At 43.6% G+C, this 27231-nt stretch overlaps 1 protein-coding gene across 9 annotated transcripts in view; it reads right to left on the bottom strand.

Moving 5' to 3' along the window:
* The window catches only part of LOC309720850 (kinesin-like protein KIF20B), a 74880-nt gene that overhangs the window by 37643 nt on the left and 10006 nt on the right, over positions 1-27231 (bottom strand). For 8 of the 9 annotated variants that reach the window (XM_082558042.1, XM_082558040.1, XM_082558037.1 and 5 more), the window contains 22 exons: positions 26913-27113; positions 26679-26790; positions 23319-23390; positions 22748-22894; positions 21864-22026; positions 21356-21508; positions 21125-21241; positions 18552-18691; positions 18335-18452; positions 17002-17170; positions 16576-16730; positions 15899-16318; positions 14347-15479; positions 13160-13298; positions 12311-12433; positions 12071-12131; positions 11496-11621; positions 11032-11168; positions 9747-9902; positions 7642-7809; positions 4268-4393; positions 2158-2268 (listed from right to left, as the gene is read on the bottom strand). In XM_082558042.1, the coding sequence (XP_082414168.1) occupies positions 2158-2268; positions 4268-4393; positions 7642-7809; positions 9747-9902; positions 11032-11168; positions 11496-11621; positions 12071-12131; positions 12311-12433; positions 13160-13298; positions 14347-15479; positions 15899-16318; positions 16576-16730; positions 17002-17170; positions 18335-18452; positions 18552-18691; positions 21125-21241; positions 21356-21508; positions 21864-22026; positions 22748-22894; positions 23319-23390; positions 26679-26790; positions 26913-27113 (4247 nt within the window). The remainder of the gene's footprint in view (positions 1-2157; positions 2269-4267; positions 4394-7641; positions 7810-9746; positions 9903-11031; positions 11169-11495; positions 11622-12070; positions 12132-12310; positions 12434-13159; positions 13299-14346; positions 15480-15898; positions 16319-16575; positions 16731-17001; positions 17171-18334; positions 18453-18551; positions 18692-21124; positions 21242-21355; positions 21509-21863; positions 22027-22747; positions 22895-23318; positions 23391-26678; positions 26791-26912; positions 27114-27231) is intronic. The other variant, XM_082558035.1, reaches the window with a different exon arrangement.

Raw genomic sequence — 27231 nt, 5'->3', positions numbered from 1 at the left:
ACAATTAAAACAACAGTCAAATTCAACCTGGTACCAAGGCTTTGTACAAGATGTAATAGTGTGCAGGTTAATGGTTTTAAAATGACTCTCAGCTAAGTGGAAAAACAAGGAATAAGACAGCTACATAAGCACATTTCTCAGTGATGCTCATGAAGGAAAGACGTTTCTATAAACTGAACACCTTACTGTTGTCGTCCCACAGAGTCGAGGTTTGATGGATCGTCCAGGAAACGTGACGCTAACAGATTAGTCGCTATGTGATGGTTTTTATGTGTGTTGATTTTGGCTTTTAATGATAATCTGCTCAGGTGAATATTTGGTGTGTGGCTTAAGTTACCATGGCGATACACCCCAGCAGGAAGTCAAAAAAAAAAAACTTTGTGACCCTGAAAACTCAGGGTTAACCCTGAAGTCACCTCGCTGAGCCCCAAATCCTGCTTTGTAGCACACGACCCACACTGAAGCAGACAGCGACTCAAAACAGTTCCGGTTATGAAAAGCACATCACGACAACTTCTGAAGTGCTCATCTGCACGCCGCGAAAAGACTCGCTGACGAGGAAAAAACAAAGGTCGTGCAAAAATTGACACTGAGCATAAAAGTCGGCAGAAATGAAAGAAGCTTGTTGTAACAGGGCGGCCCTTACACTTGTGTAGAAATTTGTTTTTTCTGAGAGTGAAAGATACGGGAAAAGTTGCTGCATGCAGTCCTGCAACTTGTTGACCTCTAAAGGCAGTTTATCACATATCTGCATTCCAGGAGGTTCAGACATGCTGTGAAAGGCCTCAGTCCGCTGGAACCTCGAGCACGAACGCTTTAAAACTGACTTCACACGTGAATCTTAGATTATTATTTTATATGTGCTGTTAGTGTTTACGCAAAATACTTTGGATTTCTTGGTTTATTCATTTTGGATGTAGTAAAATCTCAGGTGTTGTAAAGGCTGCAGACAGGAATTAGTGTTTGGCCAAACACAGCAGATTAAAAACTCATCAAGCTGTCTTCTCTTTGAAATTGAATTTGGACAAAGTCCAGAACTGGCAGAAACCAATTGGCTTCTAGTGCAACCACCTACAGTCTAAAGTGTGAGAGCTGGTACTCTGAGTGCCTGATAATGAGGACTCCAACAGAAGCCTCTTTGGTTTTTCTTCTGTTTACTGCAGGCTGGAGAGAGGTGAAACAGTGACGCCTGCTGGAGATCCGTCGCAGGTTCGAGGGAGCATATCCGCAAACTAAGTTGAGAGTATGTATTGGACAACACCGTCAGGGGTCTGTTAGATCCAAAACTCGTGCACCAAAGCACCCAGAGCCATAAAGAACATTATGAACTCACATAAAGAGCAAAGATGCCACAGAGGGTACGGCCACCACAGGAAGAACTGTGGTGAGTTCAAACTTCAAAGTTTAAACTTAATCGATACAGAAATTCTGTCGCCCAAAGGCACGGTTCAACAAAAAGGCAAAGGGGGGGGTGGTCTGAGCTGCAGGCAGAACTCACTGCTGGCTCGTCTTTGAATCAATGTGTCAGATCAATCGTCTTTGAATGTGTTTGGATTATTCGCAGAGCTGCTGGACTGCACTGGAAGAACGCTCTGATGACTCCAGTCACATGACCTCAGCTGCAGACTGTATCTGACCTTTTCCCGTTCCCTCTGTTTGATCTGTATCATTAATTTAATACACAGTATTGTTATCTCTCTCAGTCTGGTTTTTGCATTATGTTTTAATTCAAATTGCCAAATCTGCCTTAGTTTTATGTTATCTGTAATGTGTTATTTATGGCTATAACGTTAACTCTGTGGCTACTATTGTGTGTCACTATTACTCTGGAGAAAAAGGTGAAGTAGAGGGAATAAAGTCGGCTGACTAATGCAGCTGTAACTGAGCACACGGAAACTCACCACTGTGGTCACAGCCACTCAAAAGAGCCGTGGCTCAAGCACACGCGCCAACTCGAGCGTACGTTATCGGTTCATAAAGAAAAATCGCCTCTCGCCACTCCCCAGCTCTAGCACCACAAAGGCTCTGTCACGTATCCCACACACTGGTTTGTGACTCTAATAAGGACTGTGTGTGAGGGGATATCTACAGACCACAGGAGGAGGTGGTTCAGTACACAGCTGTTGTTCCTGCACTCGTGTCATCTCAGCAGCTTACCTGGCTGCTGACAGACGCTCTGGTATCTTTCCTTCCAGACTTCCTGACGATGGTTTCACTCCTGGGTTTCTCCATGAGAGCAGCAGAGCTCTCTTTGTTTCCAGCCTGCTGCTGCCAGAACGAGAAAACATCTCATGTTATTATTAACGTCTTTTGATTGTTTTGGTCCCAAAGCTACAAATTGCAGAAAAAAAAGACATAAAAAGTGATAAAAGTCACAAACAAGTTGGACACTACATATTTTTGTACAGGTACAGCTTTGCTATCTTACTTCTATATGTTCACATTCCAACACACACACACACACACACACACACACACACACACACACACACACACACACCATTGAAATGATTTTATTCATATATCGGGTCAGGGTTTAGATCTTAGTTTGTTTCCTTCAGTGCTGTCATTCACACTCATCTTTGTGGTTACTCACAGCTGGTGTTTAACACTAAAAGGAAACATTCACTCATCCTGGGACATCAGGGGATTTTCACCCACACGTCCCAGGAATGGGTGGACCAAAGAGAAGTACACAGTTTCATTCGTTTTATTTGTTTTACTTAACGATTTGTCACCAATTTTAGTGGGATTTTTTCATTTGCTGCTCCGATGATACAATTTTTCTACTTCCATGAGATGCTGTGTATGAGGGGAAATAAAATAAGAGTACAGTGGTCCCTCGCTTTAATGCGGTTCACTTTTTTTACGTCTCATTGTGTTCTGCGTCCTGATTGGCTGTAGATCAATCTCGTGCCGTGTCTCCTGTACAGTACAGAATGCGCTCAGCTTGTCAAATTTATTTAATTTACATAAGTCTTCGATCTCTAGCACTGAAGCGCTGCACTGTGTGTTTGTAGGTTTTCTCCCCAACAAACAACAATGTCGACGAGACGTTTTGCAGGCAGCCGCGGGTCTTTGGTTTCATTCTACAATGCTGGACTTATTTTTCTATGAGGGTTTGAACTTTGAGTGTTTAAGCAAGAGAGAAAAGTGTGAAAATGTTCATGCCTGTCTGAGAAATAAAGCTGGCAGATTTCACCTATCGCGAGTTATTTTTAGCACATAACTGACCACTGCACTTCAATTTGGTATGTATTGTTGTACTTTCTTGATGGGATTGTTTTATATTATATCAGGTAAACTATACCAGACGTTTCCTTGTTACAAACAGCCCAGTTTGTCCGTGTTCTCTGCTCATCTTCTGCCTCTGTTTATAGATGGAGATCAGATGTGTCTAATCCGGGCGTCCTCTGCCTTTTTCATTATATTTACACTTCTTACATTTAAGCTGAAGCGCTAAGCAAACCAACGAAAGCAAATCTGCACGCCTGAAGCTCTTTTCTCGTCCCGTTATCCTCTGACCTGCTCGCTGAGAAATGAAAACGAACATCTGTTTGAACATAAGAGAAAAAAAATGTTCCTGCTGCCCGCCATCTTCACCTTCAAACATAAAACAACTACAGAGCTATGCACTCATTTACATCTGCTCTCTTTTTCCATGTAAAACTAAAAATACGGCCCTTTGTTTAAAGACTCCTCAGTTTTGACAGATGCTACATAAAAACATTGAGCTTTAAGCTAAAGGCGCTCCTAACATACTTTTAAACCATAGGAGTAATCTGAGGGCGCAAAGATGTCGAAGCATGCTTGAACATTTTTAAGCGTCTCGGTTCCTGCTCAGACACAGGATGCGTTCTGCTCCCTGCCTGATAAAGTCAGATTTGGATGGTCTCAGGCTTTACAGAGGTCACGTCCAAGGGCTGTTTCCTGATAGACTTCTACAGGACCTGCAGTGCTTTGGAAACCACAGGAGTTTCCTCCTGGTGGTCATTAAGGGCATAAAAGGTTTTACCAGAACAACTTTTAAGTAAAAGTTAGCAGAACGTTCATCCAGACATGAAGCCGACAGGTTCAGATGTTGTCGGCTTACGATGAAAAGAGTGCACGTCTGAACGGGGCTATAAATCAAAGATAAGCACCACTGCCGTCCAGTGTGGAGGATTAAAACCACAAATCTTTAAAGCCACCTTTCAAATGCGACCATGGGTGGATATCTGATTTTGAAAAGTTCTTGTTTGACTCGAGTAAGGCTTAAAACACTGACCTGTGTCACTGTGTCCTCCTGTTTCACTGTGGAGGCCTTGAGCTGCTCCGTCAGCCTCAGGATCTCTGCCTCCTTTTCAGACAGAGCAGCCTGCAGCGTCGCCACGCTGGGACCACCGTCGCTGCCCTGAAACAGGAAGTTCATGGACACTGAGCATGTTTTCTGCATCTCACCTTCAATTTCATGCTTTTGAGAGACCCTTGAAACATGCCAGAGATGGCTGACAATATAGACTTTCAACACATATCAATTCATTTTCCTTTGTATTGATACACCGATACGGTTCGCTCTCACACCTCCCGGCACATTCCTGATTCATCAGCTTGCTGCCGACCCATTCACCCTCCATCAGAATTGGTTTCTGGCTTGAACGTCTTCGCCTGAATTACCCCAACGCTACAACTACTAGCCCAGCCTAGACTAGTTTATGCTATCTGAGCAGAAGTCGAAGGTGAGCAGGTATGTTTGAGCTGCAGGCCGGTGGGTGGAAATAGAAACTGGGACTAATTTGCATATTCATAGATGGAGGAGACCGAAGGAAGCAAAAGGTGTCGAGTTGGATCTGAGCCACTCTGAGGCGTGAAGGGATTACTTTATGGAAAACAGCATGCAACGTTGACGAACAGAGATGAGCTTTTCATTTTTTAAATCAATGCCAGAAGAAGAACTTCGAAAGGTCAAAGTGGAAAGTTTAATACTTTCTAAGGAAGTCGCACTGAACACAATAGCTCGCACTACATAAAGCTTAAGAGTGGTACACCTCATATACACAGGGAGAGACCGGGGGGGGGGGGGGGGGGGGGGAGAGAGCCCTGTTTGCCTGCAGATGTAGAATCCATTCCCCTCACCACAGAATAAAAGGAACACTCTGAAAAGGTTGAACTCTTAAGAAACCAACAAAATTGCTTCCAATACATCGGAACTGAGGTCTCTGACTTTGAATCATCCTGGAACATATACAGTGGCTTCAATTTAAAGTTCTGTATGACTAGAAAGATAAACAGCACAAAAAAATAAAAAATATAATTGAAACTCATTTTCTGTGCATCGCTCAGATATAAAGGCTTCGTGTTTTCCTTGTTACGAATGGCTGTGAAGTGTTTTCTCTTTGGTTTCCTTTTATTTGTTATTGTTGTGGAAAATAATCAAATCAGCGGGCACGGTTTAGTATTTCCTGGCGAGTTTGCAACCATTCAAACAGAAACAAGCTGATAAAGAAGAATAACTGTTTTCTGGAGACTAAAATAAATGGATATAAAACACTTTTTATATTTATGGCTCCATTAAAACCTGGAAGCGTTTACGCCGCTTTGACTTCCATCAAAGTGGGAAAATGAAGAACTACGTTTGGACAAACGGCAGAGGAACCGGCAACATAAATGAGCTAACAATCAAAAGCAGGCCGGTGCGGCGGATCCCCGTCGTTCATTATCACTGCTGTGCGGAGACGTTTTTAAACGACCGAGGCAACAGGCAGGAACTCTTTTCATTCCATCACCAAATTGATGCCAACATTTCAGTATTAGGTTATTGAGGTTTCTGCACTTGATCAAAACATGGACACAGCGAAGGAAACTCTTATTTTATTTATTAAAGATATATTTGATGCAGACGATACCAAATGATAAAATTGAGTTGTGTAAAAATATGACTAACATTTTATTACATTCCCCTTTAAAATCTCCAACAAGTTGTCTGCAACTCAGACATCCATCTCAGTACTCCATGTTGAAGCGTGCACAGGAGGTAAGCTGCAAACCTCCTGAAGCATTTTTACCTTCACTGCACAAAAGTCATGGCAAACAGCAGGAGCATGAAAACAACACTGGAAGAACAAGTTTTTAACAAACATGATCAAACTTTCTGTCCTGTCACACCTGAGGTCAAAAAACAGCAGTGGCTGTTCAACAACTTAAGGCAGAACAACTCGCGCTGCAGTTCTATCAAACATCATATCTGAAGAGATCCAGACACAAGGGTGTCACATTTTACTCGCTTCGACTCATCTCTCCTTTCTTCCTCACCTCCTGCACTCACGTAGCTGGTGGGAGGGGCTAAAGGGCGGCCACGCAGGAAGTGACCAGCAGCGATATCATAGAAAGCCAATGACATTCAGCGATTTCGGTAGAATTCAAACTGAATTAAACTATAAATAAGACCAAAAGATACTGCTGGCTGACATATGACGGGGGGGAGGAGGGTTATGTATTAGACGGTTACCTAGACAACGCTAGTGTGGACTGTCCATTAGTGACTAACCATCAGCTGGTAGCAGCTCCTTCTGCATTGGATGAGCTTCTCTTTTTGTTTTGATCCATTTTCTTGAAATAAATTTGAAAACCGGCAGCAGAAATTTGACAGATACTTTTTTTCCCTCTTTCTTTTTTTTGGGGAAAAAAAAAAAAAAAAGACGCATACTTAAATATCTGCAGAAATGCACAGCAGGTCCCGGCGTACGTTACAGCGTAGGGTTTCAACCCATAAAGTCATCCTTAGAGAGGCATGGAGAGGACCAGAGGATGTGCTATCTGAGGGCTCGACGCTATTTTATTTGAAACTGTATCCACTCATAATACAAGTCCAGTGAGTCCCTGTAGTGACTTCATATATCTGTGTGCAATCAGCACTGCAGTGTCAATATTTCAATGCTGTAGCTGTTTTTCCCACATTCACACTTATTGACTTTCCTTTACGTCACTTAGTGGCTTTTCCGATACAGAGACGCCTGCAGCAAACTGGCTGCAGATCTCCACCAATTTTTTTTTAAAATCAATACGGTTTGTGCATAATTATAACACCCCTCCCCCAACTGACTCTTTTATGCTTTAGGTGGACTGCCCGGTCACATTGAGTGATGATACTATGATAAAAAGCCTAAAAGCTAAAACAGATATAGTTCCACATTCACAAAGGTGTATGTGAGGTTTAAAAAAAACAAAAAAGGGATGCAGAAAACGTGGAACAGATAACCTGTTCGCTCTACGAGGCATTATTCAGTCCTCTTCAATAAATCCTGTTTAAAGATTTAAATAAAGAAATAAAACATGGCAGGAAGTTCAAACGTCCACCTCTGACTAAACGGTGATCCATCACATCACAGCAGGTTTTAAACTGATGGGCTGTAAATAGACTGAGGTGAAACACAGCAGGGCTGTAGGCTTATTTTATTATATACTAAATATACTTTATACTGAAGGACATTACCTGACGGTGTTTGAGACACACATTGCAAATATCACCCCGTATCTTGCACAAGAAACAGACGATCATGCCTTAAACCACCATGCTTAACCTTTCCCATCTTTCTTTTATAACAGGAGCCCGATTTAAGACTCTGCCTCCGGGGCCTGTGATCCTCGTTATGTTATACTGACCTCTTGTGGCGGCTGTGTGTTATTTTGCTGCAGCTGCTGGATGAGCTTGTCTTTCTCTGCTTGGCTGGAAAGAAGCCTTTTTAGCTTGACCTCCAAAGCTGCGACCAGAGTGTCTCGCTCCTGCCTCCAATTCTCCATGGTTTTCTCCTTTTCAGCCAGCTGGGACTCCTGACGGAAAAGGAGAAACAGCATCATACAGTGGGGCAAAAAAGTATTTAGTCAGCCACCGATTGTGCAAGTTCCCCCACTTAAAATGATGACAGAGGTCAGTAATTTGCACCAGAGGTACACTTCAACTGTGAGAGACAGAATGTGAAAAAAAAAAAAAATCCATGAATTCACATGGTAGGATTTGTAAAGAATTTATTCGTAAATCAGGGTGGAAAATAAGTATTTGGTCAATAACAAAAATACAACTCAATACTTTGTAACATAACCTTTGTTGGCAATAACAGAGGTCAAACGTTTACTATAGGTCTTTACCAGGTTTGCACACACAGTAGCTGGTATTTTGGCCCATTCCTCCATGCAGATCTTCTCGAGAGCAGTGATGTTTTGGGGCTGTCGCCGAGCAACACGGACTTTCAACTCCCGCCACAGATTTTCTATGGGGTTGAGGTCTGGAGACTGGCTAGGCCACTCCAGGACTTTCAAATGCTTCTTACGGAGCCACTCCTTTGTTGCCCGGGCGGTGTGTTTTGGATCATTGTCATGTTGGAAGACCCAGCCTCGTTTCATCTTCAAAGTTCTCACTGATGGAAGGAGGTTTTGGCTCAAAATCTCACGATACGTGGCCCCATTCATTCTGTCCTTAACACAGATCAGTCGTCCTGTCCCCTTGGCAGAAAAACAGCCCCATAGCATGATGTTTCCACCCCCATGCTTCACAGTAGGTATGGTGTTCTTGGGATACAACTCAGTATTCTTCTTCCTCCAAACACGACGAGTTGAGTTTATACCAAAAAGTTCTACTTTGGTTTCATCTGACCACATGACATTCTCCCAATCCTCTGCTGTATCATCCATGTGCTCTCTGGCAAACTTCAGACAGGCCTGGACATGCACTGGCTTCAGCAGCGGAACACGTCTGGCACTGCGGGATTTGATTCCCTGCCGTTGTAGTGTGTTACTGATGGTGACCTTTGTTACTTTGGTCCCAGCTCTCTGCAGGTCATTCACCAGGTCCTCCCGTGTGGTTCTGGGATCTTTGCTCACCGTTCTCATGATCATTTTGACCCCACGGGATGAGATCTTGCGTGGAGCCCCAGATCGAGGGAGATTATCAGTGGTCTTGTATGTCTTCCATTTTCTGATGATTGCTCCCACAGTTGATTTTTTCACACCAAGCTGCTTGCCTATTGTAGATTCACTCTTCCCAGTCTGGTGCAGGTCTACAATACTTTTCCTGGTGTCCTTCGAAAGCTCTTTGGTCTTGGCCATGGCGGAGTTTGGAGTCTGACTGTTTGAGGCTGTGGACAGGTGTCTTTTATACAGATGATGAGTTCAAACAGGTGCCATTCATACAGGTAACGAGTGGGGGACAGAAAAGCTTCTTACAGAAGATGTTACAGGTCTGTGAGAGCCAGAGATTTTCCTTGTTTGAGGTGACCAAATACTTATTTTCCACCCTGATTTACCAATAAATGCTTTACAAATCCTACCATGTGGATTCATGGATTTTTTTTTCACATTCTGTCTCTCACAGTTGAAGTGTACCTCTGGTGCAAATTACTGACCTCTGTCATCATTTTAAGTGGGGGAACTTGCACAATCGGTGGCTGGCTAAATACTTTTTTGCCCCACTGTATATGCCCGACCAACATTCTCGCCAATTAAAGCTGCGCTCCAAAAGTAACTCCATCAGTAAAAATCATCCTCCGCTGTAAGCATCACAAGCAACTTTGTGAAGCTCATATCTGAAAGCAAAAGCCACATTTTAACTAATCAGGTTTGTAATTAATACGTATGTCTGTGCTGAATTTATTGTAAGGTGGGTCCTTTGATAATAAGAAAGTGGTTGAATGGCCATCACAATCTAACTCGGTTCAAACCCTCATTGGTCGATGGTGGGTGTCAGACAGTTTTTAGCATCGTCCTCCTCTTACCAGCTCGCTCTGCAGCCGAGTGCAGCGCTCTCTGTCTTCGGCAAACTTCCTCATTTCTTGGTTCCTCTTGTCCTCGGCCTCTTTAGCTTGGCCGATCAGGGAGACTTTTTCCTCCAGCCATTTCCTGCGGTCCGCCTGGTGCTTCTCTGCAGAAATCTACGGAACAAAAATAGTACGTAATAAAACTAAAAATAGTAAAAGGTAAAATTGCAAACATGTATTCAAATTAACTAAAAAAAAGAAAAAAAAAAGGTGCTGAACTATGTTATTGCAAACCTGACTCAAAATCAAAGGCCTGCTAACAGGAATTCCTCCAAACTCAACCATGAACCCTTGTGTGTAGTTGGCAGACTGAATTACACCTTCTGTCTAAAGAAAAAACATATTTAATAAATTTGTCTATTTTCTTCCACTTATCCAATCAGGGTCACGTGGGAATGAAACATATCACACAGCTGACATGGGGCGAGAGGGGGGGTACACCCTGGGCTGTCCCAGTGCTAACACAGAGAGACACACACAACCAGTCACATCTATGGGCCATTTAGAATCACCTGAACTAACCTCACCCCACTGACTGCATGTGTGGAGGAATCTGACGCTCTCACGGGTCTCCTACAGCAGTTCCCTCAGTCCTAAAAAGAACCAATGTGACCCCGGCTATTATTAAGGTTTATTCTTCTTCGAGCGAGTCACTTCCTCCACGCAGCAGGTCGGAGTTTTATATGTCACACTTTTTCTTTTAACAAAAATGTACTTGGTTAGAGTCAGAACACAAAGTATTAGGTTGAAGTTGGGTGTTAAACTTAGACAAAGATCAATGTTTAGGTTGAAAACAACAGTTTCTGTTTCTTCTTCTTTTTTTTCTTTTCTTTCTTTTAAAAAAAAAAAAAAAAAGCTTGATTTATTTGGTTGCCAAGATGACGCGATATTGTGCTAACTGCCACAAAATCGTAACTAACGTCCATGAAGACAAGCTGATTGTTTGTTGAGATCAGGCTCGACAATCGCAGATGAAGATCTGGTGCAGTCAGACCTCAGCATAACAAAATGATCCCCATCATCCTGACGATGACGCACACAGCTGTTTAACACGCATATCGGACCAGCCAAAGACACGTGAACTGTAATCAGGACTGAAAAGACTGAACACATGATCGTACAGAATATAATATACATGTAATCTTAAGTCCTGGGCTCAAAGTCCACTTGCAGACACACTGTTTGGTAACATTTCTGTTCTGGGACATCAACACAAATGCTAATAATGAATCTGCTTCCGTACCTTCACGCTGTCCTGAGCTTCAGCTGCTTCCTGTTTGGCCCTTTTTAAGTCATCTGATTGGCTGTTGCTGAGCTGCTGGTGTGTGTTGTTTCCACTTCCCTGCTGCTGCAGCAGCATCTCTTTCAATTTTTCCACCTCTGAAAAGGTTTATAGCACAGAACGAAGACTGACGACACAGCATATGTAAAGTTAAATGCAACTTTAAGTATAGCTTTACAATAACTAGTAAGACATGAGAGTGCAAGAAGTACCGTAAAAAAAAGAGAAAGAAAATGGGCAGAGAACATCTCTATTTACTGCATAATTAAAACTATGAAAACTAGAAGTAGAGCATGTCAAAGGTCAAAGTCGATCAACTGTTGCTTTGAACTATAAAAGACTGAACCTGAGCCAGTGTCCGTACGAGAGCCTTCGACTTCCTCTAACTACTAAAACCTGCCTTCTTTTCACCTCCTGTTTCTTACCACTGGAGAGCTCCTGGATGAGGTTAAGTTTCTCCTCCAGGACCTGCTCCATCTGCTCCTGAGTATCCTCCTGCTCCGACAGAGCCAAACGCATGCCCTCCATCACCCGCTCCTTGGCCTCCAGCTCTACGAACGACCAAAAACACACGCAGCAAAAGTTCAGGTTCACATCCACCACGATGAACAAGTTAGTAACCTCTGCTGGTTACTAACATAAAAACCAGTTAGACACTACTGGGAAAGCTTGAGTGAACATTTTTCCTGTTCAACAGTTTGGCGATATTTGAAGAGTCCATATTGTGTGAAGTTAAGAGCAGGACACATGAACATGGGAAGAGCACCAACGTCTTTACTGAAGGACCTTTCACAGGTAAAGACAGTTGGTGAGGACAGATTTTTACTCTTCCTTCTTCACTCAGTAAGAAAGAGTAGGTGGCGGAGAAAGGGGAGCTTAGCGCTGCCTTTGCAATAAAGGTAAGTGGGAGAAAGTGGACGGACGGCTTAAACGTTAAGATAAATGTGTTTGGGGAAAAAAACAACATGTATAAGTGAATAAAGCACAGAGAAACTCTGACCTTTACAGGCCTGCTGGTAGCGCTGCAGCGTCTGGTCAGACTTTGCATGAGATGACTGCTCCTACAGAGGCAGGCAGAAGGCATCAACAACATGAGACGCTCCCCACAAAGAGAACGACGGTCTCACATTTACTAGTTATCATCATCACATGTACATTACACAATATATTATTATCAGCAGCATGATGATCTTGCTCCCACACAGTGAGTAGTGTCTGGTGGAGGAACAGATGACCTCACCACTTTGAGCTGCTGGATGGTTCGGTCTCTGCCGGCGAGGTCAGACTGAAGCTGCTTCTTTGCTTTCTCAGCGTCGGACAGTTTCTGCTTCAGAACCTTCTCCTCGTCTCTCATGGCTGAAATCTGGACAAAAAGGACAAAAAGTAAGGATCTGAAGCTGACTTTACTCAGTCACAGTAATCTATCTTACTAGACCACAGAGCAGTCATTACTATTTTTACAAACACAAATCAGCATTAAAGGTTTCTGAAAGTAAAAGGTTCGACTTTTTCCCAGCATGCAGCTCTGCAGGTTAACTGTGATTCAGAGCTCTGCTGCTCAGGGCTGTACCAGCCTAACTGGAGCATGAACGGGGTCCAGCTCACTCCTGATAGCACCGTGAGGATAAATGTGTACAGGCACAAATGTGGTGCATGTCTGAAATGTTTGTGAGGACACGGCTAAAAACATTTAAGACACATCGAAACATAATTTAAGCCCATTTAAGCCAAGTTTGTTCTTTTAAGGACCTGCTGTCACTGATGTAGATCACTGGATCTACTTTATTTAAGAATTAGCAGCAATCCTGACCTCTCACTGGCACTAAAGCCATCTTTGCACTGGAGTTCTAATATTCACGCAAAACTAAACTGACACTAAACATTTTAAAGTAAATAAAACCGAACTGAAACAGTCAAACTCACACTGGAAACCAACCAAAACTAAACTCAATTTAAAAATCTAAATAAAATAAACCAAATTAGGAAAAAACTGTAAGAACTCTGCTGGAAGCAGCTGATGTGCTGCAGTAAACTGCATCAGCAGTGAGGAGTGTGAGCGACAGACTGAAACATCCAATAATGCGTGCACCTCCTTCTGGACCTGCTGCATCTGCTTCTTGTAGTCAGCCAGCTTCTCTCTGAGGTCTGAAGAGTCCTCCTCCTTCCTCTGAAGGTCCACGCTGAGGCTCTTCACCTTCTCTGAGTCCTGCTTGGCGTTTTCCTTTAGCCTGAGAGGGAAAGACACGATGTTCAGACTCTTTCATGGCTGGATTTTTACAACGTCCACCAGACTCAAAGGTACGAACAAACCAAAGCAGCCTAATAAGTGCTAAAAAAAATGATGAACAACACAGTCAGTGCTTCCCACTCTGTTACTTTTCTCCTTGAGAGGATATAAACAGCAGTTTGGGAGAGCGACACACCTACAGAGAGAATTCAGTCTGTTCTACAGCGATACATTTCTCATTAGTTAGTATTCCCTTTAACACCGTTTATATAAGAACAACATTTTACTGTCATTTTTCATTGTTAATTAGCAACTCAACCACCTTTATGTTCCAGGGAACCATCTCTAAATCCCAGATTATAAGAGAGGGGCAGAAATTTATGAACGAACACCTTTATCAATACAGGCGGTCTATAACAATTAATTTCATCCTGATCGAGTCAAGGTTTTAATTAGAGATAAATATTCTTCGATGTTCACCTGATACAGTCATGAAATCATCACAGATGTAGGTAAATAAAAACATTTAATAGTTTTGTTCAGGTGAAGAGGAACAATGTTTGTGACCTGCAGTATGAACCCGGCTTCATCTTTCCTGATTTTTTGTTGTTACTTTAGAAGTTATAATTAGACTCAAACAGCAAGAATTCTCATTTACCATCAGTAACATTGTGAGCTCTGCGCTGGCTCTGAGAGCAGCTGCGCACTAATGCAGTCATTACAAAGGCAGGCTCAGCTCTGGGCTGATGAGTTTCCCATAATAGCAACTCTTGTAGATAAAACTCATCAGAATGATTGAAAGCATGTGTTTCACAGTGATTTGGAAGAGCAGATACGTGAGGGAGGCGGAGGCGGGATTTTAGAGAGCCGGGCTGAGAGCGGAGATATTTTACACTCCGGCTGTAGCGGGAACCGACGCGTCTGTAATCCTGAGCTAAATGTAACATGAAAAGGCTTTGATCAGTTTCACTGGGCTTAACAACGATGATGTAGCAGCTACAGGCCCAACTTTCCAACTTGCCTCAGATCTAAACACAATGACGAGTTACCTGCTGATGTCCTCGTCTCTCTTCTTCAGCTCGACTTCCTTCTGAGCGATGGCCTCGTGCGCCACCGCCAGCAGCTCCCGTCTCCTTTCGACCTCCTTGCGCCGGGCCTCCTGAACAGCTTGGCACTCATCCTCCTCACGCTGCTCCTGAGCCTCCTGCAAACTCTTCTTCAGGGATGTCACCTGTGCATCCTTTTCCAGCAGCTCTTTCTGCAGCTCTGCTAGCTTCTCCTCCATCTGACTGTCCTTTTCCTCCAGCATCCTCTCGGTCTCTGAGGACGACGGCTGAGCTTCGGTTTTGCAGGACTCCTTTTGTTTCTCCATATTGGAAACTTTTTCCCTGAGTGACGCAGCCTCAGCCTGGAGGTCAGAGTTCATCCTCTTGAGCTCTTTAGCCTCTGAGTGAATCCTGGCGTCTTCCACCTCTGTCTTGAGGCGCTCTGCAGCTCGCTCCTGCTCGCTGAGCTTCTGTCTGAGGTCATCCACGAGCTTGCTGGAATTGGATTTTTGTTCACTCAGTCTGCGTTTCAACTCTTCCAGCTGCTGCAGCGATGATGCTTCTTGTTCTCGCAGCCTCTCTTTGAGCTGCTCGACCTGCCTTTCTGAGGCCGCCGTCTGCTGCTCGAGTTTTCCTCTCAGCTCCTCTGCTTCTTCTCTGGAATCCTGTTTTTGGCACTCGAGCTGAGTTTGGAGATCATCCAGTGGTGCCTGTGACATCTCTCCCTGCTGCTTAAGTTTATTTTGCAGTTCTTCAACTTCCTGTTTTGAAGATGCCTCCTTCTGACTCGACAGCTCCAGCTGCTGGTCCAGGACCAGCTGTTTGTGTGCCAGCTGTTGTTTGACCTCAGCCAGCTCGTGCTCCAGATCCAGCACTTCTTTGTGCTTGGCCTCAGTTTTCTGTCTTTCCTCAGCCAGGCTCTTCTGAAACTGAGACACTTCCTCTTGCAGTTTCTCATTCGCACCTTGTGACACTGCAGAGGTGTGCACTTCCTGCTTTAGCCTGTCAGCTTCCTGTGTCAGAGTTTGGATCTGGGAACACTTCTCCTGAATCGCCTTGGCTTGTTCATCCACTTGTGCTTGAGCAGCTTGTAGTTGGACAAAGGCTTTTTCAGCTCTCTCTGCGTTGCTGGTCACCTGTGGCAGTTTCATGGTAAGCACAGGGAGTTTTAATCAAACACAAGAGACAAAATTCCACATGATATAAACGACATGTAGCTGAAAACACACACACACACACACACACACACACACACACACACACACACACTTTGGGCATTTTCTGGAGTTTAAACAAACAAAAGCATCAAACTCTTGGCTGCCCTCTTATTCCCACCACAGCTGGAAGCTCCCACAACTTTAACTCTACAGATATTTGAGTTGGATCTTCTTCCTGACGCCACACTTTTATACACAAGTTTGATACATAGAAAAACATTAAAATCACTACATCTCGACTGATGCGTGAGAGCGCTGTAAACTGTTTCCAGGGCCGTCACCGTATTCGGGGTGATCGATTTAACATTTTTGGTCACATTTCTGGGTAAAAATCATACCTGGTGTTCTGCAGTTTCCAGTTTCACAGTCAGCTCTCCCAGTTCTTGTCGGAGTGCGTCCGCCTCCTCGTGCCTCCTCTGCTCTGCCAGCCTGCTTATCTCCTTCCTCTCCTCCTCCTCCCTGCTACTCTTCTCTTCATGAAGAGCAGCGAGCGCTGCCATGGCCTCCTCCTTGGCTCTCCTCTCAGTTTCCAGGGCTGCCATTGCTTTCTCTTTCCCTTTTCTCTCTTCTTCAAGGGACTCCAGCATCTTCTCGTTACTTTGCTTTAGATCTCCAACTGCTGCAACGGCCTCATCCCTTTTTTTCCTCTCCTCCTTTAAAGATGCTAGTGCCTCCTCTTTTCCCAAAGTCTGGCCCTCCAACACAGCAAGGGCCTCTTCTCTGGCTCGGAGCTCTTTCTGGAGAGCTGTCAAAGCCCCCTGAGTGATTGAAATGATGGATTACTCCCAGTTTAACATATAAACAGGCGTGAAATGAAATGTGAAAAGAGATATTCATGTAATGCAGACAAAAGTAAACAGGTATAATTTATAGTGTCTGTACTGCCACCAAGACAAACCAGGCTGGGTAATAAATACTGATGAACAGCTACTTTTAACTGTACATGGACGGTTACAGCTGTGAAGACAAGAAACAGATGAGACCACACAGCACCTCCTGTTCATGTGCTCCCCACCTGCAGCTGCTCTTTCTCACGTGAGCTCTTCTCTTGGGCCAGCTCTGCCGTCCTCTGCAGGTCTCCCACTTGTTTCTCCAGCCGGGAAACCTCTGATGACATTTCTTGGAGCTCGAAGAGGACTGTCCTCTTCTCCTCATTCTCATTTCCTCTGGCTACACCATTTAAGTAAGAGAGAAAAGGAACAAAAGTAGGGCACCAGTAATACTTCATTTTGGCCACTCAAAACTAATTTCAAATATGCAAACACAAATTTATCAGAGAACATTTTTATGCTACGGCTGAACAGAGCTACAAATGCATTCTTCATCCAACAGAAAATATTTCTGCAGGCCATGTGCTCACGCTGTTGGGTGTTTATCTGCAAACCATCTGCTTAATTAGACGAATAAACTAATAGATTTGTGTTCGCCGTCTTGTTTTTACCATTGCACTTGTGAGCCAGCGGTTCCGGGGCTTCCTGCTGCCCTTCATTCGGTTCCAGCTCAGCACCTGCCCGAGGCCCTGCTCGGCCTGGATCTGCACTTCTCTGAGCGGCATCAGTGGATTTCTTTCCTCCCACCAGTTCAGAGGAGCAGGAGTTCAGAAATTTGTCCTGCAGGAAGAAAGAAACAGTTTAGTGGGCGCATCCTGGAAATCCTATTTAATGTAGAGGTAATAACCCCACACATGCACATGTATACATATACCTCTAACAACATATAGCATCCCTTATGCATGTTATCCCTGCAGTAACAGGGTGAGGTCCACAGCTTTTTGATTTAAACTCCAACAGGGAGAATCCTCCAAACACTTCAGGCGACTGCACAGAAATTTGTGACGATTTAGATTTAAAGAAACTCGAGGTCGGACCTCTGAGCACAACATTTATCAAAACATGAAAGAAAGCCGCCCCCTGCAGCTGGAAACCACAAACTCGTTTTCAACACTCGAGGAAAAAACAAACAAACAAAAACTATCGAGTTGTGTTAGATTTTCACTCATTTACAACAGACCACCACTGAGGCTACTTCAGTGCTTATATTTGCCTTATGTTCATCTTTTATTCTAAATATGATCATCACAGATGTGCTTGAAACGTGATGAATTTGGGCTTTGAGCGACCCCGTCAGGGCGTGCATGTTTTTCATTACAATACTGAGCTGTACACGTGGTGATGAAAACAGACTGAACAAACAGCTGCAGACAGGAAGCAAACAAAGATGGCACTGTGTAGCATTATTTCAGGTATTTAAGCTGACAGATTTCGCAGGTCTTTCCTCCCCACTGCTGTCAGACTCCACAACAAAGACTTTTGCAACTGATCAAACCCACACATGTGCAATAAGACTGCTATATGTGCAATTCTTGTACAATCCTTCTTCTGACGAAGTTGTACTTTTGTATTTTCTTACTCAGTTGTATATAGCAGTTGTATTTCTATTCTATTCTATTGTATATAGTATTTTATTTTATTGCATTGCATTTCAGTATTTTCTAATTTCTGCTACATAACTTTGTACTTTTGCTGTAACAAAACAAATTTCCCACTTGTGGGACTAATAAAGGTCATCTTATCTTATCCAGCAGCGATGTATCTGTTATTGTTGTTTCACATGAGGACGATGTGACGTCGGAGAGGATTACCCACCTGTAGTCTGCGATTTCTTTTTATCTCATTTATGTTTAAATCAAAAGTGAATCAGCAGGCACAGAACAAACTGGTAAAGACAACAATAACTGAAGGACTTTGAAGAACGTAAATGAAGGTTTGTGTTACCACAGCTTCTGCCTCTCCACTGGGTCCAGCAGCCATTTTGTTGATGAGATTCTTGAAAATCTCCAGCCTCCTTTCAGCTCGCTCCTCCAGGATTTCTCTCTCCCTGGCCAGACGCTCACTGAGCCGAACACAAACACATTCGCGTGACTTTGAGTTCAGATGTCAAAATAAAATCCCCCCCTGGATCATTGTTAGGACAGCTCTACAAGGGTCTCACTTGTAATCGTTCTGCATCTCGGAGAAAAGCTCCGAGAACTCTCTGCCGATGTCCTCTCGGACTCGGGACTCCATCAGCAGACTTTCAGCTCTGGCTTTCTTCAGCTGCACCTGCAGGTGGTTTAACAGCACCGCCTGCCTCTGAGGGACAAAACAGCAAAACATAACATGAGCTTTTGTACTTTTTTACTTCTTTAGACAAAACCTTTTCACACAGTTTGATAATCCTCTGTGGACACACGCTGATGACTTCTTATTGCATTTGACTGAAGAGCATAATTATATTCAGTCGTCCACTGCAGACATGCACATGAGGTGTAATAGGATAAACCAGTCACTGTTCAAAAAACCCTTATTTCTCTCATACTGGGCTTCCGTTCATTGGCTGCCCCTCTCAGACAGAAGAAGGCTACAGCTGCGATCAGAGCTTTCTGCCTTTAGACCTCTGCAACAAACCATTTAAAGGAGTCTGATGAGGTTTAGGTACAGACTGCCCAAGTTTCACAGTTAAATTAAAAATGAGAACTTTGTCAAATTATGAAGCAACATTTTTGCAGAGCGTTCATATCAAAAATGTTCCGTGTCCTTCTGCACGTGATAGACAAATTAATTTGAGGCTGCAGAGTCACGTTCGAGAGCAAGTACGAGCAAAGCTACTGAAGTCAGCACGTTTCTCATACAGCATGTACCCCAAACTGCCATGGAACAGTCGCACACATGCACTCACACTGACTCACACTTCCACATCTTTCAACACACAAAGCATCCTATGAATGTTCAAACATTCTGTTACCCACATGTTTCTCACAATTTCACACAGCACCGCGCACACACACACGCGCACACACACACACACGCGCACACACACACGCACACACACACACGCACACACACACACGCACACACACACACACACACACACACACACACCTGTGTCACCACAGACTCTGATGTTACCTTTCCATTTTAGAAAAACACCTGCAGCTCAGTCACCACATGAGGAGCAGAACAGGCCGATAAATCTGCACTGCACAGTAACTGTTTAAACAGAGCGCTGCACTGCTGTTCTTTTCTCTGATGGTAAAAATCAAGTTTTATGTCTCAGTTATCCATACTGACAGAAACAAGTTGGTATCTTCTACCAGGTAATTCCAGGACCTTTTCTTATCGGTTATGTCTACAAAGCTATGGGTGTAAAATCTTCATACAACTGTTCAGCACCCGTTCACATGTTTCATCCAAATCACTGTGGCCCTGAGAAAAAAAAAGGCTGGTGTCCATCCCTGCTGTGGACTCAGGTAGGGGGTGTGAACATAAACTGTATCAAATGCATTCACACACATATGGGACGCATCCCATTCTTAATCCACACCGTTTAATTTGATGTCGGCTCACTCTTTGCCACTATGAGAGTTCCAGCTCTTCTGGGAAGCCTTTCCACAAGGTTTAGGAGTTTTAATGGGAAGTTTTGAGCATTCTCCCAGGAGCACATTTGTGAGGTCAGACACTGATGTTGGACGAGAAGGCCTGGCTCGCAGTCTCCGATCTAACTCATCCCAAAGGTGTTCTGTTGGGTTGGGGTCAGGACTCTGCTCAGGTCAGTCAAGTTCTTTCACAGCAAAACTCACTCATCCATGTCTTTTCTGGCTTTGAGCACCGGTGCAGTCATTTTGGAAGAGGAAGGAGCCATCCCCAAACTGTTCCCACAAAGTTGGGAGCATGAAAATGTCCAGAATGTCTGTGTATGCTGAAGCATTAAGAGTTCTTTCCACCCCCACACTGCAATCCCCTCTCCACCAAACTTTCCACTTGGCACGATGTAGTCAAGTACTGTTCTCCTGGCAACCACCAACACAGACTCGTCCACTGGACTGTTAGATGGAGAATGGCGATTTGTCCAGTGGCGGCGTGCTTCACAGCACTGCATTGCACCTGCATTGAGCTAATCTGAAGGCCACGTAAAGTTTGGAGGGCTGTAGTCACTGACTGCAGAAAAGGTGGCAACATCTGAGCACTAGATGCGCACTTCCACAGCATGTCTTTATCCTGTCTTCCTTCTTTCACCCCAACCAATCACAGCAGATAGCCCCGCCCCTCCCTGAGCCTGGTTCTGCTGGAGGTTTCTTCCTGTTAAAAGGGAGTTTTTCCTTCCCACTGTCGCCAAAGTGCTGCTCATAGGGGGGTTTTTCTCTGCATGTGTTATTGTAGGGTCTAGCTTACAGTATAAAGCACCTTGAGGCGACTGTTGCTGTGATGTGGCGCTGTGTAAATAAAATGGAATTGAATCACGTAGCTCAGCAACTGCTGACTCTGCTCTGTGTCGCTTCCACTTTGCTATAACACCACTAACATCTGACTCTACAGTCTCACAGTGATTCGAACTATGCAGAGCTCAGTGGTCTACTTTAGCCCCAGGGCTTGACGTTTGACACCCCCCCCCCCCCCCCCCGGGTTTTTCCACAGTGAGGGAAGGTGATACTCTCTGCCACCAGTTTGGCTCCACCCACACAGCACAGCTACACCTTGAGGGCAGCGAATGCTTCCAGATCATTGATGAAATAAAAATGTGCTCACCTGATGCGTCTTCTTACAGACGAGAATTTTATCTTCACCGTCTTCTTCGGCTTCGGCCTGATCCGTGGTGTCCATCATCATGCTCTCCTCTTCCTCACACTCATCATCCTCATCCTCCTGGATAAAAACATTTAATGGAGATTTATGTGACAATAAGTCAAGCCAATTAAAGATGTAAACGACATGAAATACTTTGTAAACCGCGGTGAGGAAGTGATCTCTTCGTCCTACCTGTACGTCCTCCAGACTGCTTTCAAAGCCCATCAGGGAGCTCGTCCTGCTGCTCCGGAGAGCTTTACTCTCCGTGCTGTTCATGATGAAGGACACCTCACCGACAGACCTCTGTGGCATGAAGGGAACGGGTTTGGAGGACAGAACTACAACCTGAAAACACACAAGAAGAAAAAGGTAAACTAAATATATGATGTTTAATACATGTGAGAACATTTGGGAATTTTACCAAGTGCCATAATCTGACATGGTAGGTTAGATATGAATGTAATATGAATAGGTTACAGTGACACACAGAGGAATACAACGACTGCATGGTTCTCTTGCTGCACAGATTGTCACAGATTACCACGTGGAAGATTTTTAACCGTTCAGCCTGTGGACTGTACTTTTCCACTTCTGGGTGGGTGGGTGGGTGTGTGTTGGCACAGTTTCCAAACAGAGGGATGACTTGCAGACTTAATGCAGCCCGGAGCCCACGAACAAACACAATGAAACATGTATGAACCTTCTGCGCCACAGCAGAGAACTTGAGGACGTTGAGCGTCTCGTCGTACATGGAGGCGCACTGGTTGATGTTGATGATCATGCAGGCTTTACCCCGACCACAGAAGAAGCTCTGCAGGTAGTGGGTCAGCTTGCTTTCTCTGAAGGGAACGTGCTGCAGCAGCCTGGAGGGAACGGGCAAAGAGTACAGAGCAGCTTCACTGTGAAACAGTAATGCATTTTTATAACACATGCATCAGCATTAGCACTTGTGTTTGTGTCCACTACCAATGCATTGTTCACACTCCTTTAAGCAGTGGCCTCCAGCATTCTCCAGAGAAGCTATAGTAAGCATTAAACCAGACTGCAAGAAGATTTAAAATCAGGCTAAAACGAGACGAGTTGCGGATGTCTGCAGTAATTCTGTCATTTTTAACCGTACAGCAGACTGGATCATTAATCCTGCAACATTTGAAAAAGATCTTTAAAGGCATCTGATGCTTTTGTTTGTCACACTTTGAAAAAAATGCAGGTCCAAAGCAGCCAGTGTCCTGGCTTCACTTTCCTGAGATAAAAACAAAAGTCCACCTTTTACGTACAGCGTTCATGCACCATCTGCATTTAAACATTAGTTTACTCTGCTCTCTGCTCCTCCCTTCACCCTCAGCAGCAGCTGCTCCTCTCTGAGCAAAGTTCTGATCGAGCTTTCTTCCTGTTCAGAGGGAGCGTTTCTTTCCCACTGTTACCAAGTGCTCCCTCGCATGATTGTTGGGGTTTCCCCTCTAATATTGTAGGGATATTTAGCCCGTGACAAAGTGTGGTGATAAGTGTTGTGATTTATGATATAAATAAAACTCAATATCAACCAAAGACAGAGAGGGAACGAAGGATGGATAAAACTCTCACTTGGCCTGCTGATTGTGTCTCAGAGCATTGATGCATTTTCCCAGAATGAGCAGCGACGTGTTGATGTTTCCTGCTTCTTTCAGACGCTCTCCTTTGTTGTGAGTCTTCGCACAACGCTCAGAGCCAGCCAGGTCACACAGACACAACCTGAAGACACAAACAACACAGAGCATACTTTGTGCTGAATCTAGATAAAGCCAATAAGGTAGTCTATGCTAGCAGCCACAGCAGCATTTACACGTGTGCACAGTGGGCTTGTGTTGCTTTGGAATTTCTGCTGGGTTTCTGTCTTCCAGTTGATTCTTTCTATGCCAGCCTTTTGCAAAAAAACAGTTTCATATGTAGTAACCACAAATGCATTGGAGGAAATGACAGTACTGACACGCAGTTACATTTTTAGGAAAGTGCATATCAGCTTACGGCTTACCCTTCCCAGAAGGATTTGTTGTTACAACATACATATGATATAGATTTGACGAAGAAGCTTAAATCCCACCTCACACAGTTATTTTTAACTATCTGAGAACACATCAAACACTCGTTTATGTGCTCAAACACTGGTTTTACTCACTCGCTGACAGTTTGGACCCTCGGTGTCCCGACGTCCTCAATCCTCAAAATTCGAATGGAGAAAATGCTGTGGCTGCACGAAGAAGAATCACAGCACACATTTCAATGAAAAAAGAAAAAAAGCAGAACAATTTCTCAGTAACAGATCCGCCCTCTCGTGCAGTTCATGGGGTGACGGCCCAGAGCAGGCGTTGCTTCATATTAAATACATAATTGTAGTGAGGTCTGTAAAAGCTCTTCTCTTTCTCACTAGTATATATTGCCTGATACTGACCACTATGACTGACTTTGTCATGTTTAATGATGTCAGAACCTGATCAATCTCGTGCTGTTTAAAAGTCTGAAGTAAAACAAACGTGGAGTTCAGTGTGCAGAGTCTTAAACTGTGGAAATTCACTGCTGCAAACACGTATGACACCGAGAAACGTTCATTGCATGTTGCATGAAGGAAAACACTGTACAAACACAAGTTCACTGGACAAAACTGATCATTCCTCATTTTAACTTTGCATTCAGTTCTGTCACTTTTGAAAAACCTTGTTGGTCAAAGGGCTGAAATGATGTCAGACAGACTAAAGTATTAGTGCTGCCTCCTTAAATGACTCAACTATTCACCACTGATGAAACCTTTAGGCTACATCCACACGTGCACGGGTATTTTTGAAAACAAGATTTTTCCTTTAAAAAAAAAAAAAAAAAACCTGTCCACACGTGCAGTTCTGAAAAAAAAAAAAAAAAAATCTCCGTCCACATGTAAACGCTAAAAACGAAATGCTGGCCAATCAGAAGCCTAGAAGCCTGGGAGGGAAACAGTAAACAGGGTTTTGTACCCTCACAAAACCTTTTTCTGAACAGGCAGATAACTTTGTTACTTTTCAAGTGCCTTCATCATTTCAAATGTTAATAACTAAAGACAGTATTTTGGTTGGTGTAGACTCACATCTTAGAAATGAATAAAACACATAAATTTAATTTAAAAAAAATTAATTTATTCAAAACCGATGTTGGGATTTGGGTCGTGAGTGTGTCTGTGTTGAACGTAGAATCTGACACCTCTGCTTTTCTCAATGGAGGGACATGTAAGCGTGTAAAACTGCAGATGGTCAGATCAACAGCATCAGTATTTTGTCTCTGCCACTGTAGAAATTTATGTCATTTAAACAATAATGTGGCGTAAAGCGTGGCATCAAAAACGACGCACACCTTTGACGTTTCCTCGTCCACACCTAAACCCAAAGTCTGAGCACTGGGCTGCCAGGACTTTCTCCATAACACATTCATTCACATTCTTAGAGCACCTACTCCAAAGAGTCTCAGTGCGGTTGGTCCACACCTGAGTGGGATCACTGCGTTCACACAAACGAACCACAGTTCATTTCACACGTCCTCGGGTGTTTTTGAAAACGCAGCTTTTTCCATGCGTTTGGGCCTTTCGTCCACATATAAACGCCGTTTAAAATCACTGAAAACTGAGATTTTTTAAAACGTAGTTTTTGCGTTTACGTGTAGAAAACAGATTTATTCACCCGACGTCAAAGCTGTGCGCCATGTTATTGTTTACATGAGACGAATTTCTACAATGATGCTGTTTTCACACACAGTCACTGTGCCTGTATTTAGACAGACTGCTTCTATGCGCCATCTTTGTTTACGCTTCCCCTCCCAGGCTTCTACACTTCTGATTGGCCAACATTTCTACACAGTCAGGATTATTTGGTCACCTGCTGCTTTGGCGTGTTCTTGACAGTCTTTGACTTCGTGTACAAGCAGATGGAGATATATTTTAGGGCTGAACGATATATCGCATTTGCGATAATATCGCGACATGATCAAGTGCAATTTTCTAACCGCAAAGGCTGCGATTATACTCTGGACATGTCCAAATTCATGGGCTGCATCCTCCTGAGGCCGCATTTGTAGACCGATTACGTCACAGCGACGCGCCGAAGGCTGTCCAAATTACTACCATATCCCAGAATTCATAGCGCGGCCCAGCCAAACTCCAGTTTCCAGCAATGGCGGCCGCTACTAAGTTTTAAAATTACTCATACTAATCTTTCTGGGTCACAAAATAAACTTTTAACATATTTTCAGGCGAGAAAGTAGTTGTGTAAACATCAAATATCTGCTCGGTTTATCAAGATATCCCATATTTGCAAAAGTGCTTCGACGTTTTCAGAGGCGTCTGCTACCCACCAGCTCGACAGCTAGCCGGGAGCTCGAGGGTTACTGATGCGGCCGAGAACGGCACAACTCCCGGCACATCATTTTCAGATCACCGCGGAGTTTCGCTGCTCGGGTTAAACGTAATATATAAGTCACTTAGACAACCTAAAAATTTTATTGTTGGGCTTTTTTCAGTGTTTTGTTTGTTCGTGAGTAAATCGGTTTGGCTGAGATTAAAGTTATTAGATTAGATAAAATAAAACTTTATTAATCCCCCGGGTGGGTTCCTCCTTGGTTTTCACACAGCTGACTAAACGTCAAACAGAAAACTTATTAAACAGAAGTATGAGACAGTCGAGAATTTACACCAGTGTCTGGTTATATTTTAGATAGCAAGAAGCAGACGGCCGAGTTTATTAAACTCCACCGAGACAGCGGTGACGCTAATCAGAACTAGCCTTCTGATTCAGAAGGCTAGACCGTCCAATGTGTGTGTGTTTATACAATTGCTATTATGTTTGCACTTTATGTGTAATGTTACTGACTGCAGAGATCAGTAAGATGTGTGTATTTTTTATTTATTAGTTTTATTTATTTAATATTATTTTTTAATTGAATGACTGTCTAGTAGTTCACAGATGTGGAAAAACTGAGTGTGGTAAAGCCACTGATTTTGTTTATGTATATTTCTGCAATCTGCACATTGTACTGACTTTCATTTTAATGTTTACACCAGGGTTCCTTGTCAGCACTTTATGCTCAGATGTTTGTAAGCTAAAAATAAACTATTGTGTATGTTCAAATATACTGTTGTGATTGAAGAAGTTAAATAAAAATGTCAGTCATCAATTCATGCATCACCTCATGTCATCATAACAGAGGTCTGTCTTCCAGGAAAGAACAGTTTAAAATTAATGTAATATAGTATTGGCCATACTATATGATGTATTGCTTGTCTTTGTTTAATAATACAGAAGACAAAGACCTTAAAAAATAATCGCATATCGCATCGCAATCGCAATATTGGGGCAAAAAATCGCAATTAGATTATTTTCCATAATCGTTCAGCCCTAATATATTTCCAAAACTGCACGTGTGACGGGATTTGTTGACATCCACTGTTTATAAAAAACACCCGTGTACATGTGGACGCAGCCTCAGCCTGGGTCTAAATGCTGCAGCCTGTCGTCCTCACCTCCTGCTGGACAGGTGATTGAGTCGAGTGGAGGAGAAGCTCTGGTTCTTCTTTCCCAACTTCATCACCATGTACGCCTCTTCAGCACTGTTGACCTGAACCCAGCGCAGGTCTAGATGGAAATACACAAACACAGCGTACGAGTCACTGAGAAGGCTCTCCTACATTCTCATAAGAAAACTTACGATAAAGCTGACATTTAGTTCTGCTTTTACTTATAATTTTAGATTTGACCTTTGACGAACGCGTTTCCCTTGACATCCTGCGAGAGGCGCAGTGCGGTCCTCCTCAGGGCCCCACCAGGCGCCACTTCCAGGAGGTCGTGAATGTTCTCGTTGTAAATTTCACAGAAAGAAACCCAAACAGAGAACTTGGTGTTAGCTTCCACCTCCAGTGAGATTTCATCCTCTGCATTGGTCCACAGCATGGAGGTGCCTGCAGCAGACACACACATTTACACACACACTGTACCATCCCCACTGCTTTTGTAAAATACATTCGTGTCTTGGAGCTTGATCTGTAATGTTTGTCATAACTACAACATTAATATTAA

The sequence above is a fragment of the Aulonocara stuartgranti genome, assembly GCF_965226115.1.
Source record: "Aulonocara stuartgranti genome assembly, chromosome: 13".
NCBI lineage: Eukaryota > Metazoa > Chordata > Actinopteri > Cichliformes > Cichlidae > Aulonocara > Aulonocara stuartgranti.
This window is presented reverse-complemented; position numbering and strand designations above follow the sequence as displayed.